General features: G+C 39.9%; 1 protein-coding gene across 1 annotated transcript in view; it reads left to right on the top strand.

Moving 5' to 3' along the window:
- The window catches only part of ARHGAP12 (Rho GTPase activating protein 12), a 71910-nt gene extending 50439 nt beyond the window's left edge, over nt 1-21471 (top strand). The window contains 13 exon segments of the mRNA XM_033166255.1: nt 2664-2789; nt 5652-5726; nt 7407-7468; nt 8270-8351; nt 8972-9073; nt 9361-9459; nt 11551-11653; nt 12327-12446; nt 16793-16891; nt 17810-17887; nt 18132-18266; nt 19248-19350; nt 19903-21471. Of these exon segments, the coding sequence (XP_033022146.1) occupies nt 2664-2789; nt 5652-5726; nt 7407-7468; nt 8270-8351; nt 8972-9073; nt 9361-9459; nt 11551-11653; nt 12327-12446; nt 16793-16891; nt 17810-17887; nt 18132-18266; nt 19248-19350; nt 19903-20077 (1359 nt within the window). The 3' untranslated portion in view covers nt 20078-21471.
- The last annotated feature ends 387 nt before the right edge of the window (nt 21472-21858 follow it).

The raw sequence follows: 21858 nt of genomic DNA, 5'->3' as shown, positions 1-21858 counted from the left end.
GGGTAGTGAAAAGCGGGATATCAAATCCAAACTCTTCTTCTTCTTCTTCTTCTTCTTCTTCTTCTTCTTCTTCTTCGTCTTCTTCCACAGTGGGGATATAGGTTTCTGGGCAGGAGTTGATCACGGTGAGGGTTTGCCAAGTGTGCCTTCCTCTTAGCGTGTTTCTCCCTTTCATCCTGAGTTCGAGCATCTTCAAAACCCATGACACCTTTGGTAAAGTCTGTTCTCCAATTAAAGTGTTAGCAGGCCAGTGTTTCCCAGTTGCTCTACTATAGTATACTATGCTATGCTGAAATGTTTACGTAAATGTTTTTTTGATTTTCCTTGAATGTTCCTGCCACACTTGCTGTCCTCTGCTGTAATATAGGTCACTATTATAGGTTGGGCTCTTGTGCTGAGAGAGTAACTTCCAGTAGCCCTACAAACTAGTTCACTTTTAATATTGAACAATGGTGGCAGCAGGTGCAAGGTTACATAAATCCCCCCCCCCCATTTCTTCCCAGGCCAAATTAAATACTTAATTGCATGGAAAATCATCATTCTCCATTGGTTTATCAGTGTTTCTCAAACTTGGTTCCCCAGACTACAACTCCCATCATCCCTAGCTAGGCGAACTAGTGGTCAGGGATGATGGTAGTTGTAGTCCAGCAACAGCTGGGGAACCAAGTTTGAGAAACACTGATTTAGACTGAGACCAGTTTAGGGTTGCCATATTTTGTAGAGCAAAAAAAAGGATGCTATGACGGCTCTATTTTAAATGCCCCTAATATATGTAGGCTATAGAAGCTGTGATATGTTGCTGAGGGCGGCAGGAGAAGAGGAAAGCAAGTCTTCAACTACTGGTTAATGTCTATGTCTCATCCAGAAAGTATAGCCAGAGACATTTTGGCAAATATAAAAAATCCACCCGGACAGAAATTTTACCCCTGAAAAAGGGGAAGTGTCCTGGAAAAAAGAGGACACATGGCAACTCTAATAGTTGCACTTTTTAAATGTTCAAAAACTTTTAATACATTGGGTTGCATTCAATGAAGTCGTCCTGACAACAGATATACGGAGACCAGTTGTCATGGCTGCCTTAAGTTCATTGATTCAATTGGATTTACTCTGACGTACAGTGAGGGGGGAAAGTATTTGATCCCCTGCTAAATTTGCCTGTTTGCCCTCTGACGAAGAAATGACCAGTCCATAATTTTAATGGTAGGAAAAACAAAATCGAAAATTCTTTCTAGTAGCACCTTAGAGACCAACTGAGTTTGTTCCTGGTATGAGCTTTCGTGTGCATGCACACTTCTTCAGATAATGGTAGGTTTAATGGTAGGTTTACTGTAGCTGTGACTCATTTCTTTGTCAGAGGGCAAATGGGCAAATTTAGCAGGGGATCAAATAATTTTTTCCCTCATTGTAAGACTTCATCTGGATGCAACCTGTAGCATGTGAAGTAAGACCCAAGTTATTCCTTTCTTTGAGGCTAACTTTTGTTTTTTGTGATAATTTTTATTCATTTTTTTTTAAAGCAGACTAAGCAAGACATCCTAACATACAAGAGAGTTAGGAGGGTGGCTGGGCACAGAAGAAGGGGGGGAAGAGAGAGTTAGGGAGGGAAGGTGGTGTCTGTTTAAATTGCTGCATTACTCTTTGTTAGATTACGTTGCCATTTTAGGTTTCTGCCCTGAAATTGCTTCTTCCAAATCATCCCTTCAACTAAGTTGCTTAAACAGGGCGGTTTATTAAGGCCCTGTAAGCTTATTCCAGTAATTTAGATATGTTTATATACAAGGGGTGTGCAACTTAGTCACCAGCTAAGGGCCGTATCTGAAATTTATATTAGCTAAATTTATATTATCATGTTTAAAGGGCATTAAATGAATGTAATTGTACATAAGTAAATGGCAGGTGCCTCCTACAGCTGCACAGGAGAAACTGCACTACTTGCTGCTACTTAAGCTACTACCTTCAAATATGAAAAGCTGCCAGGCCTTGATATAGATGTAGCGATTGCAAAAGTTGGTTGACTGGCTCCCTTGCTTCCAGTTTTTCATTTTTTACTATCAGGCTAAGTTTTCTGTGTAGCTATTTCCCTTCCTGTAAAGTTGCTTCCTTTAAAATTTAAACTTATGTACATGAAGACTTGAATAAAGTCCATAGTGGGTGGGATACATAAGGGCCTCATGTGTCTCCATCCCTGGTTCTGCATGGTTCCATCCCTGGCATGCCTTGACACAGTGCTTTGGGTTCAGATTCCCTTTGGCATGCATTATGAATACCTTTTGCAGCATATTCAGGTAGCTGGTTGGTAACTTGGAAATCCTTCATATCTTGATTCGAGTGGGGCCATTACACTCCTTGAGAAAAGGAGCTGTGCCATACTTGAGTCAGTCATAAGCTGGGCTTGCAGGGTTATGTTCAGAGCCCTTATTCAGTAGAATAATTTCAGGACTAAAAGCTGTGGCATGCGGCAATGCCCCAGGCCCCTAGGCAAACTTCTGTTGACTATTTCAGAGGAAAGAGATGACACATGGGGGGGGGGAGTGTAGCCTTTCTCCTTGCAGGTTTGTATATGTGAAAGCAGCTAAGAGTGGATTGCTCATGCTTCACCTGCCTTTGTTTCAGTACAATACATTTACAGTGCATGGATTTCCTTCTGCTTTCTTTTTTAATAGCTTAATGCTTCACCACAGCAGCAAAGGGAGATAATTAAAAGCAGGAGTCTGGACAGGAGGCTACAGGAACCAATAGTTTTAACAAAATGGAGGCACAGCTCGATTGTGTTGGACACTAATGACAAGGTAGGAATGTCCTAAAAACATACTGCAGTCTGATCAGTTGTCGTGTATTATTTATTATGTATATTTTTTATTTTACTGTGCACTAAAAAAGAAAAGAAAAACACTGGTGCAAAATGGTTAGGTTGATCCCTGTAAGTTACATACAGTGCAATCCTGTAAGTTGTCTACTCAGAAGTAAGTTGCACTGATTACTCCCAGATAAATGGGTGTAGGGCTGCAGTCTTAGCCTAATTGTGTTTTCAACAAAATAATTATTGTACCGTAGGTTTGCTTTCTTACATTAATGTAGATTGTTTACTTTGTTAGATTCAGAAACACAATTTATTTCAAATGTGCTCTTATTAAAGCAAACTTTGCTATACTTGTTTTCTCCTAAAGAAGTCAGTGGTACAAAACCTGCCTTGTACCCCTGATAATGGAGTTGTCAGCTTTTGGAATTGGGCCCCTACCTCGGCTGTCTTCCCAGCAGCAGTTTTAATGTCTTGCCCTGAGCTCAGTGGCCTGATTTTTTTTCAAGTCATGCAAAGTCATAGTTAAGCAGGATCTGGAAAGAGGCTCAAGTGAGCCTCAGGTTCGTGTAGCTGTCCCTTCCCTCTGCTCCTCCTGTGTGACCAGGAATAGTAGTTCAGCACTGTTTATCTTCAATTTCCCCAAATCTTGTCTCATTGTATGCAGCCCTGGCTTATTATTTAATAATCAAGTCTGGGCAGCTTGGCCTGTTAAATTAAACTGTGTTTGTTGTACGCCATGATACTTGGTTTGCATGCAGTGGCAAGCCAATATTCAATAAAAATAAAAGTAAACACAGTCTACCTCCTGGCCATATGGAAGGAGAGGGGAGGGGCAAGGTTTCCTCAGGCTAATTCCACCTTGCGCATGATGCATTAAAACATAGTTTGGTGTGATGTACAACCATGGCCACCAACGACAACATTTTTATTTGGTTATACAACATTTATATGCTGTTTTCGTATCTTAAAAAAACACCTCAAGGCACAGTGTACGTAAGATCAAGATTACAAACAATAAAAAAAGAAATTTCGGACAAAGCAATGGGAGCAAGGACGACCAAACAGTAAAGCAACAGGCAGCAGTGCAAAGCAGCAAATCTCGCCTGTCCCTCTGGTTCTGCAGTTCTAGGAAAAAGTATGTTTTGGAACTGTCTCCTGAAACTGAAGTAGTGAAGAGGCCAAATAAGTTTCTCTAGGGAGGGGGTTTGCATAATGAGAGACAATTGCGTTACAGTCTCCCACAGTACCACTACTGCATGTGTGAGAGAGAGTGTAAGTGGTGCAAAGTCTCCAAAGATGGCCACTGGGCAGAATCATTTGGGAACAGGAGGATTTTGAGAGATCCTAGCAGTAGGCAATGAGGGTATCAAAGCTCAGAGGGGAACCGCAAGAGTCTTTCAGGTTGTGGCCCCCCGTTTGTGCTCTCTCCAGTGAGGCCTGCTTGGCACTGGCATAAACAACTCTCTTCTTACTCCAGACATTTGTCTGTTCTGTTGGGTGTTTAAATTGGTTTGCTTTGTTGTAGTTATGGTATGTCTCTCTATTGTGGGGGGTTTGGGCAGTGGTATTGCTTTTAGAATTGTATTGGGAAAATGCATTTTTGCTGCTATGCTATCCCTAAACTTATGTTTTTATACTGTAAGTTTCCTCAAGACAATTTTTAGTAGAAGGAATCTAAGAAACAGAATATGCAATAATCAGAACCATATTTTCTGGTGGATGATATACTCAGATGAATTTGGCCAAAGACAGCAAGGGGTTTAAGTTTAAAAAAAGGAACTGGCAACAAAACGTTGCAGCCTGGAGATCACATGTTCACAGCCATGTCCTCCTCTTTCTTTGATCTGGTTTTCCATTCCACCCCCGACCCCAAGTCAAGTTAGCATTCTGTGGTTAGTGACTGCACAAGGGCTGTTCTTGGGGTCCTTCTCTCAGGGTTTTCCCACCAGGCTTCTTGTACGTTTCTGCCCTGTCTTCTGATGATCTTCTATTTGTGTATGGGTGGCTACATAAGCGTTGGTGCTTATGTCTTAATATCAGAAATACAGGGAATTGCTTTTTAATGCCCAAGTTTACAAATCTTTTCAGTACTAAAGAAACTGAACAAGAGTTTTGGATGGAGATAGGTATGAATTTCAGGAACCTTTAACCTGTCCTCAAGCATAAAGAGAATTTTTCTTAGTAACATAGTTGCCAACAACACAGGAAAAGAAACTTCACTACAAAGCAATTCTTTCTGTATCAGCTATCCCTGCAGGAATTGTATTCTGCTTTTTAACAAAGAATGATCATTGGCCTGCCTTCAGGAAACGTGTCTCTAATTTCTTTCTAACCTCCTTAATATTTCAAGTTAGCAGATTTTGGGGTGTGTGTGTGTGTAATGAATAATGTATGCATAATTCAAAAGCTTGACACTCTCCAAGGATGCAAATCAGTTCTGATTAGATGACATTGGAATATACATTATTTTATAATGTTCAAGATAACAGAATCTATGAAGCAATAATGATATATTAAAATAGTTCTTGTATTTTTACAGTTGCCAACTAATTCTTCCGAACCTCTCTTGCCTAATCCTGCATATTTGTTCCCAACACACCATGAGCAAGTTAGTATCTAACATATGATTTATCTATAGATAGTACTGGTAGATAATTAAATTTGTGCAAGAAAAAAAACTGTACTAGAAAATTAATGAAAGGAATGACTGCTTTAATTTGAACATAACTCATTGTCATTCCAGTATCTCAGTATCAGACACATTTTCTGTTATGTCCAAATTCTGTAAAGTTTAAGAAGATTCTACTTTATTTCTTTGTTATAAATATCTCAATACATCTTTATTCCTTAGGATTCTCCGGTTGCTTCAAAGACTGCTTTTCCTGAGAATGAGTATTCTCCTTCCTCACCAAAGCATCAAGCCACAGTCAGTATAAATATTGTCATACACAGATTGTTGAGCTCACTAGTCTGAGGCAAATCCATGGTTGTTAATGTATGCCAAACATTGTTACACTTCACATGGTGGATCGTTCTGTGTCAGGAAAGAGATTGAAGCTGCTTCTTGTGTTGGGCCTTCTCAATGTAATCAACTTCAGCGGCTTCTAGAGCAGTATTTAGAAGATGCATATCTTCTGTTGGCTTGTAAGATATATGGACTTTAGTCATGTCCCTAGCATTGTTCAACCAGGCAGCTTCAGGAGAACACTGTGTGCAAATAGACCGGCAGAAAATGGAGGTAGTGATGTTATCCAGTCCTCCTTAAAGGAGGCATTTTGTCCTTTTTAAAAGCAGCCTTGTTGGCCCCTCATAACATCAATAAACACAACACTGCTTTTCCATATTGCAGTCACTGGCAATCTACTTTCTATCCTGTGACCCAATTAGATAACATCAGTCACTAGCAGTTCCTCACACCTTGATAGGGAAGTCTGGCTGATACTTTTGAGATCTGTGTTACGTTAGAAGAGTGTATAGTTTGAGTTCTTACAGCCGAGTCTTACAAAATGCCCTTGTACACTATCACTTTAGATCAGGCCAGGGAACCTGTGACCCATCAACCCTAGCCAGCCTGGCCAATGGTCAGGGGTGATCATCAGTGTTTACTTGAGATGGATAAAACAGACTCAGTAGAGAGTCCCAATGAATTTCTTGTTTTAAAAACTCACTCAGCATCTAAATCATGTAGTATCTGATAAATAATAACAATTTGTTAAGGTGCGGATAATATCAGGTGTAGACAACTGCATTGCATTTCCGATGGATTTGGCAATCTGTTTTAGCACATTTAGGCTGCAGTCCTAAACCCACTTATCTGGGAGTGAGCCCCATTGAATTTAGTCATCTTACCTCTGAGTAGACACATATAGGATTGTGCTGTTAATGTTATATTCAAGGAACCATGTCTCTGCAGTTCAGGTATCAGCTATTTAGCTCTTCTTGAAAGTAGTTGTGGAAGGAAAGAGATTATTTTCTATTTTTTTTTTTTAATCAAACATGTTTATAGTGCAAATGCCAAGGTTGACAAAAGGATGCACTGGCTTTTACTCACATCGCAAATATTACGACAAAAAAGCACTTCAAATTATTTTAATATAATTTAATTAAAGCATAGTAGATACTTCATTTGGAATTAACTGACAGATACTAAAGTTCAGTAGAACTTATCTATAAAATTGGTCTTCTACAGTGATCCAAAAATTGCTAATTTGAACTTCCCATACTATATAACATGCTGCTCCATTGAGAAAAACAGATTCTGTATGTTAAAACACAATCAAACATGTTTTCTTGAAATGGAATGTACACCTGCAGTATGGCTTTCACTTCCATATACTGAAGCATTAGAATAACTTTAAAATATATTACTTTAAGCTCAAGCAATTTTTCTTTCAACTCTTGTTGTTTACACTACTGGCTTTTTTACGGTATCAAACAGCACAGCTGTAGACTAATGGTAAAGCTAGCTTTCATTTAAACATATCAAAATGTACAGAGCTTAGATTTTTGCATCAAGCATTATACAAGTTAGCAGCTTTCTATTCATCTGTATATGTTGCAGACGAGCTGCTTTTAAAACTGATTTTCCGTTTGTTCTCTTCCCCAGGACCAAGAGAAGTATGGATTATTAAATGTGACAAAGATTACAGAAAATGGGAAAAAAGTTCGGCAAGTATCTCCAGCACACTTCTAAGTTTTGACATTTAGGTATTTTAAATTTGGTCGGGCAAACATTCAATCATCAAAGCAATGTAAGGTTGCAAGTGAGTTACTTGTCAGCATATTTATATGCAAAGAAACCCTGTTTCAGTGAAACCTAAAGGAACTGATCAGCATTTTAAAGCCTGCAGCCGTACTCATCACAAAGAACATGGTTAGGAAAGCAATTTTAAGTTTCTTCTGTTACTTGGATTTTCTGGAAGTGAGATAAATACAACATTTTTGCAGTGTTATTGGCTGAAGCCAATCTGTAGCGGCTCTCTTTGCAACTGTTAGGGTTCTAGACTGAGCATTTTAACGTAAGAAAATAAATAGAATAAGCCTGGCTACATATTGCACACAAATGTGATATAGTGTGTGCTGTAAGTTTGAGCTACTGTGACTCAGGCCCATGCTGGGGGGTGGGGACAGCTGGGCACACTGGCCCCCAGGCTTTGGAAGGCTCAGCTGGCCAGGGGCCCCTGCCAGGAACCAGCTGCCTTTTTGTTTGAGTTTATAGCTTTATTCCCACCCCAGGCCTCAGACAAACTCTGTACAGGCCTGCTGTGACTAGTTAGTCTCAAAATAAAGGATTGCTTTTATCTAGCATCCCTGTTTTGGTGATTTCAGCAGGCCAAATTGGCCCTTTGTCAATAACAGATATACCTGTAGACACAGTAGTACAAAGGGTCATTTGTCAAGCACCACTGGGCAGTCTCAGTTATTTGATCAATGTCCTTGACTGTGTACAAATGCCTGCCTCTCCTGCAGAAAAAACTGGATGTCATCATGGGCTGTATTGCAAGGTCCCTCGTTATTGTTTACCAAGACTCAAGGAGGTGGGACTAGCTGGGTAAGTACTGGAAAGTTACTGTATTTTCAGGCTCCTCCCCCTCATCTCTTCTACTATTGCAACCGTGTGGAGATACTGTGTATTAATGCAGTACTAACAATTGCAGGGTGGGGGTTAAAACAAGTGCAGCCTCCCCCTAGTGGAGAAGCTTTGTTCTGTATGAAGTGGCCCACAGCCGTGGCACAAAGAAGTGACTCTTTTAACTGATGGAATTCAAAATGGGGCTTTGTAAGGAATCCCAAGGTTGGTTAAGACAAAACAAAAGTAGACCCCTTGTCCAGGCCACTGAATGTCAATAGCCAACAGGGCCATGGTGGAGACAAGTTTTGCCGTGGGAATTTAAGAATATAATACAGGCAACTCCCAATTCACGCAGGGGTTATGTTCCAAGGCACCACGTGTTTATGTGAAATTGTGTGTATATGAAACACCATTGAAAAAGCCTGCAAACCGCTGCTCCACCCCCTTTTGTGACTTTTTGGGTAACTTCCAAGTTCGGCGTGATGCACGTATTGGACATGCCGAAAACGGTCATTGCCTGTATGGGCAGGTTGTACAATGTCTGGGGCATGGAAGCCCTCTAAAAACAAATTGGTAATGTTTGTTTTTCCCTCCAGAAGTTTGGGGTCAACCAATCCAAGCCAGAGTTCACAGTGGATCTGAGGGGTGCATTTGTCGACTGGGCTTCTAAGGAGAAATCTAGCAAGAAGAATGTGATTGAGGTGACTGTTTTTGCCTAACTTTATTTTTGGTACTTAACATGACCATAGGGAAAAATGGGTAATGAGTTACCAGTAAGCATTTTCCAAAAAATATTTACGACAAACCTTTAGAAGCCTTATAACTTAGAAATGTTAATATTTAAGTGCCATATAAATGTCTTAAACTGTCAGGTTTTCTTATAATTGATAGGGTGTAATATAGTAATTGACCTAGCAATCGGGTATTTTGGAGCAACACATAAAATATGTACTTTCATTCTAATGCCCAGATTTCTTTTATTTTAAAGCTGAAAACACGGCAAGGAACTGAATTATTAATCCAGTCGGATAATGACATTTCTGTAAATGAATGGTTTAAAGTTCTTAATTTTACTATCAGTAACCAGGTATGTACTTAGATTATAAACCTTAATCTGCAAACCCTCATAAATTATTGCTCTCCCCACCACCATTCCATTTCTACCTCTTGCTTGACCGTTTGAGGAATACTTCACCTTGAAACAACTAAACCACAATATAGGACCAAAGAAGCACTTGCTCTGGAATTTTGAGTCACATCAGTGGATGAGGATTGTTTTTAGAATGTTTTTAATGATTTGTTTCCCGCCCTGGGCTCCTTTGGGATGAAGGGTGGGAAAACTGAATAAGATGATGATGGTGATAATAAAAATAAGCTAGTGAGATCATCATCTTTATTATGGCCAATAGAGGAAAAATCATCACCTCAAATAACCACAGAATATATTTTTTGAAAACTAAAAAGATATTCTTGTAGTTCTAATTGAGGATTGTGTCCAACTAATGTTTAATGTACCTAATTAGCCAATAATTTCAAAGGGTCTACTCTGAGTAAAGTTTAGTTGACTGAAAACCACAATAAGAAAATTATTTATAGATAAATATATGTTCAAATGTTGAGATCCAAAAAGGAACATTATCTAGTTCATGGTTTATGTGGCATATGAACTAGACATTTCTAGCTTATGTCCTGAAGTATATACTGTGTGAGCTAAATTGCAGGCAGGTCTTCAAGTCTTGTTTGGACCATTTCTTTGTCATTTGATACAGTCCAATATTATTTTTGGATTGACAAGAGGCATATGCTGATGTATGTGTTCCTGTACTGCAATTTCGAAAGGAATCCCTGCAGTAGTGTTTAGCATGTGGCGTTGATAAACTTGTGGCATTGCACCTAATGATCTTGTCACTTTCACTGCTGCATATACAGATTTAGATTCTTGAGATACTCAAATGTCTACCACTTTTGTCCCAAGCGGAAAAAATATGTCTTGTACAGATTTATAGGTGTTTCAGTTTTGCTTGGTCCGTTAAAGATTTGATTTAGCTATTGAAGAAAAGGACCTTCTTAAGCAGGATTTTTTTTTTAAAGAACCTGTTTTTGCCCTTTCTGTAGGATCTGTACTACTCTTTAGCTGATTAGGCAGAACTGCTATTGAGTGATGTGTATATCTGTGGTTCCTTTTGTACCTTTGTTCTGAATGCCTCCTGAATTTCCAGGGTTAAAGATGATTTTTTTCTCTGAGTTACAAAGAGGAAATAGGGTTAGAACTGATTTATAGCTTTCTAACTAGAAAACTAGTTTCTATTTTCTTAGGCTTATACAGTGGTGCCCCGCTAGACGAAAATAATTCGTTCTGCGAAAATTTTCGTCTAGCGGGTTTTTCGTCTTGCGGAGCGGCAATGACAGCCGCGCTCCGCAAAACGGAAAAAAAAAGACGAAAATTTTTCGTCTTGCGGGGCAGCCTTCCGCTAGACGAATGCCTTCGTCTAGCGAGTTTTTCGTCTTGCGAGGCATTCGTCTAGCGGGGTACCACTGTATATAGTTAATCTGTGAAAATCATGGTGTTTCAGTATTAAGGTCAAACAATTAAGTTACTTACTAATAAAATAACTGGCAGTTTTCTTGAAATGCTGCCCCAAACATCATGTTCCAGGTACGCAGCTTTACTGGGACACTGCCAATAGCTTTCCCAGTTTGCACAGGATTTGCCTGGCACTAACTGAATGATTCGGCTAAACATCTGACGCTAATGGAGAGTCAGTAGAGCTTTGTTAGGTTGACTTAACTGTATAGTTCTGATCTTTTGCTTGAGAAGACTTTTGCCAACAGGTGTTTCCAGAGTATGAAACCACCAAGACCAATTTTCAGTACATATTACACTGGTGTTGCATCTTTGTCATACTTAGCACAAACAAGAGTGATTAATTTGCTTGCAGCAGTGCAAATTCTGCTTGCAAAAGTGATTTACAGATGCCATGTGGATAGGGAGTACATTGGAAATCTGTGTTTCATTGTAAAATGAAAATGGCTTCAAAATCATTTTATCAGTTTCATTAAACCATGTGTTAGTAATTTTGAAATCATCCTAATGGCGTTATATGAAGGATGTTATACTTTAAAAAATAAAGACCTGTTAAACTTGGTAGACATTGAATCCTTTTCTTATTCTCAATAGACAGTAGAGTCTGATGAGCCATTTGATGATGACATGCCAGATTCTCCTGGGGTGGAAAAACAGGACAAAGAAAAGGACCATAAAGACTCCAAAAAACTTCGTTGTAAGTTTAAATTCAGAGTAAATGCCTATGCTTCACTCCACCTACCTCCAGCAGTAATACCACCACTGGCCACTTCTGCCTGCTGCTTGGTCAGGGGCATCACCAGCAGAGACCAACAGGGCTGGGCAGAAGATTTCTCTGTCTCAACTGCACCAACTCCATGGCAGATTGGATTGCATTATAAATCAGTCACATGAGTTGGCTTTGGGGCAGAGCACAGCTCTGAGTTGAGCAAGTGAAGAGAAGAAACTGTTCCCCCCTCTCTGCCATAAATATTTGGAACTTGCCTAGTGGCTGCTCTTATAGTTGATATTCAGATTTGATATTATGTTGCAATTTCTTCTTCTGGGGATTTCACCTTCAGCACAGGCTATGTTTTATAAATTAGGACAAAATAGCTTAAAACATACCAGTTTTTTAAATAAAAAAATAAAAGAATTCCTTCCAGTAGCACCTTAGAGACCAACTAAATTTGTTCTTGGTATGAGCTTTCGTGTGCATGCACACTTCTTCAGATACACGAAAGCTCATACCAAGAACAAATTTATTTGGTCTCTAAGGTGCTACTGGAAGGATTTTTTATTTTTTATTTTGTTTTGACTATGGCAGACCAACACGGCTACCTACCTGTAACCAGTTTTTTATATGCAGCTTGCTTGTTTTTCGTTTGCAGCAATAAAATTATCTGGCAGCATTGATGCTTCAGAACAGAAAAAGACCAAAACGAAATTGAAGAAATTTTTAACCCGCAGACCCACATTGCAAGCAGTCCGTGAAAAAGGCTATATCAAGGGTAAGATTTTTGTTTTCAATATTTGTACTAACCCTTGGCTAGCAGACTATTAATATCAATTTCTTACATCTGAGTAGGATAGCTATTTCCTCAGGAAATAGCAGTGAGCTTGGTTGCTTGCAACATTAATTTTTTTAATCCTAGATAGATGCACACTGAAGATCAGGGTTGAGACTAAATTCAAAAGAATTTTTCAAGATAAAAATAAACGCTATAGTCTTCCCAGTGAAGATTCTTTGTAATCTCTCTGTCCACCCAGAAAGAAAACATCAAGCATGAAGTTCAGCACAAGCATGCTTTCCATTTTTAGAGGAGTCCTCAACTTTAAAGTATTTGGTGTTATATGGTCCTTGTTTCTGCTTCCACAGCTGGTTTTGCTGTTCTTCTTTCTGTATGTCCGGACAAAAAGAGACTACTTGCAGCATGGGATTGTGACTGGGCCTTCCTGTCCAATCTTACCTGGCGTGGCTTTCGCTTATACATTCCTGTGTGGTGGGAGAATATCGTCTCCCATTAGTTCCCACAATGACTTTCTTTGTCCACTGTAGTCCTGGTAAAGAGGGAATAAAATAATAGACATCCAAGAAAACCACAACACATTCTGTGACATAACACATTTGTTAGTCTTTGTTTTTACTGCAACAACATAACATGGCTTCTCTCCTGGAAATCTTCCAGGAAAACAGTGATACAGTGGTGCCCCGCTAGACGAAAATAATTCTTTCTGCGAAAATTTTCGTCTAGCGGGTTTTTCGTCTAGCGAAGCGACAATGACAGCCGTGCTTTCGCTAGACGAAAAAAAAAAGACGAAAAATTTTTGTCTTGCGAGGCAGCCCCATAGACTTTTTCGTCTAGCGGGGCAGCCTCCCGCTAGACGAATGCCTTCGTCTAGCGAGGCATTCGTCTAGCGGGGCACCACTGTACAGTCCTAAGAGCAGGGGTAGGCAACCTAAGGCCCATGGGCCAGATGCGGCCCAATCGCCTTCTCAATCCGGTCAGGGAATCAGCATGTTTTTACATGAGGAGAATGTGTGCTTTTATTTAAAATGCATTATTTATGCGTTATTTGTGGGGCATAGGAATTTGTTCATTTCCTCCAAAAAAATACAGTCCGGCCCACCACATGGTGTGAGGGACGGTGGACTGGCCCACGGCTGAAAAAGGTTGCTGACCCCTGCCTACAGTTTCTCAGTATTTCTTAGCTCTCCCCACCCCAAGGGTATCTTATGTCCCTAGGAAAAACAGCCTTTGAAGTGTCCATGTTAAAGACCAAAAACAGTATTATTCTGAGGATTACATTTAACATATTTGTGTCCTTGCAGCTCTAAGGCTCATTAGGTCGAGAGAAAATACTTTTCTCAAGACAACCCAAATGTTGCACAGACAGTCCCTTTCTGTATCCATATATGGATCTGTATACAGATGTTTTCAGTAAGAAATGTAACACACTATCCATCAAATCACACTTTTTCCTTTGCAGGGATGCAGTGTCAAACTAGACTTCTAACTGAGTAGAGGAGATGTACCACTTAGCCAAAAATCAGTTTGTCTTCCAGGTTGTGTGCTCTCACTCTGCCACTGGTGAAAGTTGGGCAAGTTTTCTGGTTCCACCGATTCTAAGGTCTCTTTTATTTCCCTCAATTCCTGTCAAACTCGTTCACTCAGGAGCAACTTCTGAACTGCATGCCATTCTCAGAGGATATAAGGTTTTTTTGAAACTGCTTTTCTCTGGAAATATTACAGGTCAGACCTGTAATTGGTCTAAAGTTCAGAAGACATCAGGGTCTGACATAGGCCATTTTGTCATCTGTTGCCAAATAGGAGCACATCTTTAATGAAAGAGGATTTTGCCCAATCTTCTTGTGAAACTGTTTCACATAAAATCCCCTACTAAAAAAACGAGTGCTACTAAAAAAACGAGTCCTTTCAAAAACCTGGAATGAAGGAAGGTGAAGTCTTTTCACACAGAGGGAAGGTTATGTTCTTGAGTATGGGTCTTAAGTGCTGTGCCTCATTTTGTCTCTTTTCACATGCCAACATTTCAGCTCACAAGCAGAAGGGGAAAGGTAGCTGATTTCTCATTCTGATCTATGTGATGCTGCAGTGGAGTTTCAGGGGTGTCATCTAGCTCCCAGCAAAGGGGGGAGATCAGCTTCCTATGAAAATAAGCTAGCTGCTCATTCTGGCTATATGCCTTCAGAGGCCCAGAGCTTCGCATTACAGTCTTTCGACAGCCATCTTAAGCACCATCACAACATCCTTCCTTTTCCTTAGGACATTGCCCATCCTACAAATAGTAGTGCTCAACCAGCTAACAGTACTGTTGCATTTACTTCACCACGCTTAATAGGCTTTGTACTAGTATTAGGTTCTTTCCACACTTTTAAGCGGAAGGGAGAGCTGCTTTTCAAGGAGAGGAAGAGTGAGAGCAGCTTTCTTCCATATGCCTCTCTGTGGGACTGAGAGGAAAGGGCAGCCAGATAAACCACACTGCTGAAGCATTCCTCAGGTTTTTAAAAAAAGGGACCAAAAAACCCACACATATACAGGGAACCCTTTGGCGTATTACTGTACCTATAGCATCTTCACTGCTAACTTGGCATCAGTGGGTTCCAGTTGCTGCTGCTGCTGTCATTTTAGGATTGCTGAAGTGATGTTTGTCAGTGGACCAATGGGCAGTGTGCTGTAGTACACACTAATTTAAGATGCGGAATTGAGGGAAGATGTACAGCAGTGCCGACCATCTTTTGTTGCTGGCTGATTTCCTGTTTTGCACAGAAGCAGAGAAGTTAAGCAGAGAAGACAGCACCTGGAGAAAAGGGGCCATCGCTCTCCCCCCCCACAGGCTTTAGAGTCAGGGAGCAAACAAGTACAACCCAAGTCCCTTCCTGAAAGGATGGCTCTTTTCTGCAAAATGAAATAACTCACTGGTTGTTGTTGTTCAGTCGTGTCCGACTCTTCGTGACCCCATGGACCAGAGCACGCCAGGCACGCCTATCCTTCACTGCCTCCCGCAGTTTGGCCAAACTCATGTTAGTAGCTTCGAGAGCACTGTCCAACCATCTCATCCTCTGTCGTCCCCTTCTCCTTGTGCCCTCCATCTTTCCCAACATCAGGGTCTTTTCCAGGGAGTCTTCTCTTCTCATGAGGTGGCCAAAGTACTGGAGCCTCAACTTCAGGATCTGTCCTTCTAGTGAGCACTCAGGGCCGATTTCCTTAAGAATGGATAGGTTTGATCTTCTTGCAGTCCATGGGACTCTCAAGAGTCTCCTCCAGCACCATAATTCAAAAGCATCAATTCTTCGGCGATCAGCCTTCTTTATGGTCCAGCTCTCACTTCCGTACATTACTACTGGGAAAACCATAGCTTTAACTATACGGACCTTTGTCGGCAAGGTGATGTCTCTGCTTTTTAAGATGCTGTCTAGGTTTGTCATTGCTTTTCTCCCAAGAAGCAGGCGTCTTCTAATTTCGTGACTGCTGTCACCATCTGCAGTGATCATGGAACCCAAGAAAGTGAAATCTCTCACTGCCTCCATTTCTTCCCCTTCTATTTGCCAGGAGGTGATGGGACCAGTGGCCATGATCTTAGTTTTTTTGATGTTGAGCTTCAGACCATATTTTGCGCTTTCCTCTTTCACCCTCATTAAAAGGTTCTTCAATTCCTCCTCACTTTCTGCCATCAAGGTTGTATCATCAGCATATCTGAGGTTGTTGATGTTTTTCCGGCAATCTTAATTCCGGTTTGGGATTCATCCAGCCCAGCCTTTCGCATGATGAATTCTGCATATAAGTTAAATAAGCAGAGAGACAATATACAGCCTTGTCGTACTCCTTTCCCAATTTTGAACCAATCAGTTATTCCATATCCAGTTCTAACTGTAGCTTCTTGTCCCACATAGAGATTTCTCAGGAGACGGATGAGGTGATCAGGCACTCCCATTTCTTTAAGAACTTGCCATAGTTTGCTGTGGTCGACACAGTCAAATGCTTTTGCGTAGTCAATGAAGCAGAAGTAGATGTTTTTCTGGAACTCTCTAGCTTTCTCCATAATCCAGCGCATGTTTGCAATTTGGTCTCTGGTTCCTCTGCCCCTTCGAAATCCAGCTTGCACTTCTGGGAGTTCTCGGTCCACATACTGTACTCACTGGAGCACAGTTCAAAAGGTGTCACAGTGGCTCAAGCATGGGCTGTGTATATATCTTGCTGCCTGCCTGCCAACCAGACAAGGCTGGTTGGGAATCCCCTCCAGTTGGTATCATTTTTGTAAGAAACCCTGTTCACTCTATATAGTTCTGAGAAGTTCAGCTCAATCTTGTAAACTGCTTTCTTTCCCTGTTTTTCAGATCAAGTGTTTGGCTGCAATCTAAACAGTTTGTGTCAAAGAGAGAACAGCACTGTGCCAAAATTTGTGAAACTGTGTATTGAATATGTTGAAGAACATGGTAGGTGAAAGATACCTCACTTTTTAATATTAAACAATGTTTTTTTATAGTAACTGGTTAGAGGCTTAGTAAAAATTTCACATAGAAGGACATGTGACTACTATAGACACATATCTGAGCATAATAATATACTCTGTGAACCATAAAACTAGTTTCTCAGCACTTTTTCTCCTTAACTGCTGGAAATGACTTGCTTAGAAACTTTACAATCTTTCCATTTTTAACTATTCCTATACAACTGTGTTTTAATGCTTTATACTGCAGTCATGGTCTGTTCAGAAGTCTGTCCCCCTGAGTTTAATGAGAGTTACTTCCAGGTAAGCATGTAGGATTGCAGCCTGATTGTGTTCCTTATGCTATTCGAAAAGGAGAGGCACAGTCTACAGCTTCAAAAAAAGAAATGCAAGCGTATGTTGTAATAACAAGTTCGTTTAAATATTTGACCTTCAGGGTAGCTCACTTTGCCACATAGATTGAAAAGTTCTGTCTACTTGTTAAAATTAAAAGTGTTAGTGGAAGCAAACTTCTCAGTCTATTTGAGTGCCTGCTGCTGCAGCGATGGAGAGGTCGAGGATGGCCGACAGTGTACCCTACTCTTGATGGTTGCCTGCTACCACCATCTGTCCAGTTAAGCTTTGAAATGCTGGGCAAAATTACTAACTTAAAGAGACTCTAGGAAAAGCAACAACCCCCACACTATAGGACAATTGGAAGCCCATTGGGGTAGAACATAAGGAGGAGTTTGTCAGCAAATGCTGAATATTGTATAAGTCATCTTGTTTATGAAAATTGTATCACCTTTATGAAAGAGAGTAATAATGTTTTTGTTGCATTTTATTAAAATAAATGTTCATTCTAAAACATATGAATTTACACCTATAAAACACTTACTGAACAAAACTTTAAAATTTGTTCTAGGATTGGATGTTGACGGGCTGTATAGAGTTAGTGGCAATCTTGCAGTAATACAGAAGTTGAGATTTGCTGTTAATCATGGTAAGTTGCTATACATAACAATTAGTAGTTTGCAATGTTAACACTGAAGTGATTTAGTTCTTAGTTGATGTATTGGTACTTAACAGATGCTAACAAATTATATTTTGTTTATGAAATAGGTTTTTAATCTTTAACATACCTGTGTGTGTACATGCACCTTCATACCTTGTTTGAACATTGTATTCTAGAATAGGAACTGTGATGGCTCATGTAGCTAAACTCTCTAATACTGTATCTGTTTCAGATGAAAAACTGGATTTGAATGACAGTAAATGGGAAGATATCCATGTGATAACAGGAGCTCTGAAAATGTTTTTTAGAGAACTGCCAGAACCACTATTCACTTACACTCATTTCAATGACTTTGTTAATGCAATCAGTAAGTATATGCTAAAGAAGCCTTCCACCCTAAGACAATTGTATAGCAACTTCAGAACAATGGCCATGTCAGACAAGATATAAAAAAATAAGATACTGAGTTGCAAATCAGGGAGCGCCCCCCCCCCAATTCAAATTTCACATTGGTCATGACCTCACTAGTATTGTGGCTTAAACAAATCACAATCTATTGGCCTCAGAACCTCATACTCATCTGCATTTCAACACGAAGTGCTCTGAACATTCCTTAAAGTTGACTGCACACCTGTGGCTCTCCAGATGTTGGAATCCAGCTCTCATCAGTCTTAGCCAGTATAGGTAATGGTTGGGGAGGTGCTGTTCAGCAAGACCTGGAGGGCTGAAGGTTAGCCATTCCTGCTGAAAGGAAACAACAGAAAGCACTTAAGTGGGTAGGTGCAGAGAAATGATGAAAATCAAATTCCTTTTCTTTTTCAAAGTGAGGCAAATGGTTAAGCAGTGCACTGTATTATGCAGAGCACATATCCAAGCAAAATGAATATGAAATTCAAACTGTATGGATGTGGCCCACTCTTTTTAAAATTCCTTTTGTTTATTTGAAACATTATTGAATACGATTTTCAATATAGCGAACAATTGCACATGAACATGCACACACATTTAATTAAGCTATTTCACACATGTGGGTGAATCACATAATTATTTTCTGAGGTTTTGTAAACAGGGAGACGTGTAAATATACACCTAAGTGGGACAGTTACTTTTTGTAGTGAACTGCCCATTCCTAGGTTTCATTTAAGCCAAGTTCTACAGCATTAAGGTGCTGTAGAAGTCAATTCTGCAACAGGCAAATGCATTTCCTCTAGTTTTGTTGTTGTTGAATGGCTGTGTTCACTATGGCCACTAGGTGGTAATATGCATTAGCAAATGTCCTTGCAATCAAACCATAAACAGTGAAAAGCAATGTGCATAAAAGTTCTCTCTCCCCCCGCTCCCTCTCCAGAACAAGAGCCTAGACAGCGTGTTCATGCTGTAAAAGAGCTGATTAAACAGTTGCCAAAGCCAAATCAAGATACCATGCAGGTGCTCTTCAAACATCTCAAGAGGTAAGTAGTGCATGGAAGAAAAATGTGGCTCGGTCTGTTTTTCACATCTACAAATGAAGAAACATGATGAAATCATGTTTCTATTTTGCTCTGGAGGTCACCTTGCCCAGCCAGTCCCAGCCCCCTTGTGCCTGCCTTCCAGAAAAATAAGTTCATGCATTGCTTTCTAAACTTAGTTTTGAGTAAATTTGTGGTGAGGAAAAGGGGCCAGAGCTATAAAGGGGTTTAGCCGTCCGTGGGAGGTCTTGATGTGTATTGGTGCTGATGTATGTGGCTGCACACTTCCCCAGTGAGAAATGGAGGCTGATCATGCTACAGAGTTCCAGAAGGATACAAAAAGTATGTGCAGGCTTCATTTGTTTTGTAATCTGAGAAAGCATCCTGTGAATGTGACAATTGCTCAGTTGAAGCTGTTTGCACATATCAGTGTTTCTGGATTGGGATACCTGCATGCAGAATTTCATTAGGGAAGTTACTATGCTATCTGCCTTCTCGTTTGTGATATGAATTTGTGTTGGAAGTTCAGTGTTTGCTCTCTCACCTCTCTCTCAGAATTGTAGAAAATGGAGAGAAGAACCGAATGACCTATCAAAGCATAGCCATAGTCTTTGGTCCAACCCTGTTGAAGCCAGAGAAAGAGACTTGCAACATAGCCGTTCACACCGTGTATCAGAACCAGATTGTAGAATTAATCCTACTAGAATTGAACTCCATCTTTGGACGCTGAATTTCTCCGGTGAAACTGGCCTTAGTAGGAGAACAACTTGGTTTCGGCAGAAACTGCACCTCTTTTGTACATTTATGCATTTGTGGACCAAGCAGCAACTTGATGTTTTTTGCACTTTTGTGGGAGAGGGAAGAGTGTGTGATTTGTTTTACCTGGGCTTTTGTGGAACTATTAAAACTTATTTACAGTTCACTTAATGTTGTGAATGTTTCAAGGTTTAAACTGCGTAACTAGTACACACTGGATTCCACGGGGAGAGAAGCTAAGCCTCGATCTCAAACTGGATAACCTGGAATAGTGTTTTAATATTGATTTTTTAATTTTAGGTTCACCACTTTGTTTTGGGGAATATAACCCCCATAAACTGACTTTGAAAACCTCCATGGGCATTTTTAGTGAATAATTACATTATATGCTTAAGTGTTAAACCTTAAGATCATTCCTGTATCTTGTCCACAGGGTTTCTGCATTCCTATTTGACAGGCTTAAACAAACGCTAACAGTGGCCAGTGTAAATTCCTCACGTGAGGTTTGCTTTTTTATTGTTTGAACTTTGCACATATTCTTGCTGGCTCTCTTGAATGCACACTAGTATTACTTCACACACTGAACTGGTACACGTATCCTGCAGAGGATATGCCATGGTCTGTGATGAACCAGAGCTTTCAACTAATAAAGTTCATTTTTTCAGGATATGTTTTGGGCTATACTTTACCTAAATAGTACCTAACAATCCTAACTGAAGGTTGATTTTCACACTGTACTGAATTATTGTCATGAACCTGTGGTAGTGAAATTGGATGTAAATACAGAATTAATTCCTAACAGTGTATTTTTTTTCTTTTTAAAAAATATCTAATACACTGTTGCATATAGTTTCAGAGTACCTCCTTGTCCTACATTTCTAATAATGTGTAGCTAAGTAACTGGTATTGTGATGCCTCCAATGGATGTCTGAGTTTCCACAGAGAAATGGGCTACTTGTGCACTTTTAAATGCTAATTACATCTGCATGCAAATAATTGTAATGCAAACGGTACTGGAAAAATACTGAGTGTGCTTGCTTACATGGTTAATGCACTACAAGCAGTGTCTCTGATTTATTTAATATGTACAGGAGCTACATTAGAGAAATGTATGACAAATTTAACATCTATAAATAGCAGAAGCCTATGCTTGAATAGATGGATGTCCGGATATAATGAAAATGCTAAATTTCAGGATTCCTTTTTACATTAATAATGTAGATTGATTTGTAAAATAGGTTTCAGATTTTGTTACAGGCGATGTGGTCTGCGGAAGATTTTTTTAAAATGTATTTTTCTAGACTAACCGCTGTATCTGACATTTGCTATGTGGAATCTGAATAAAGAAAATTGTTAGCTGTTTTGGAATTTGATGCTCCAGGTTTGGATGGTATTAGATTGCAGCGAAACTGTGTACAAGCTAGCATATCACCTGTTCGTTGGTAGCAATTGAATCAGGTACTGATTTTATTAAAATCTCTAAGCAGCCTTTTGAAGTAAAAAGCACTCAAAAGTGACATGCAAGCAAGAGTGAAACACATATAAAACCACTAATTGACTTGATCCCAAAACTACTGCTTGATCCCTGTGAACACAGAAGTCCTGAAAGATTCTTAAATCTTACAGCCTGCTCTGAGCCAGAAAACCTACTTGGGGGAGGCATTCCAAAAGTGTGGCACCACTGCAGAAAAGACCCTGCTTCATACATTATGATCACAGAAGTTGAAGGAGTGAATTAATTTCTTAAAACATGCT

This window comes from Lacerta agilis, chromosome 12 (assembly GCF_009819535.1).
Source record: "Lacerta agilis isolate rLacAgi1 chromosome 12, rLacAgi1.pri, whole genome shotgun sequence".
Lineage (NCBI taxonomy): Eukaryota > Metazoa > Chordata > Lepidosauria > Squamata > Lacertidae > Lacerta > Lacerta agilis.
The sequence above is the reverse complement of the archived record's forward strand: the minus strand, read 5'-3'. Positions and strand labels throughout refer to the sequence as shown.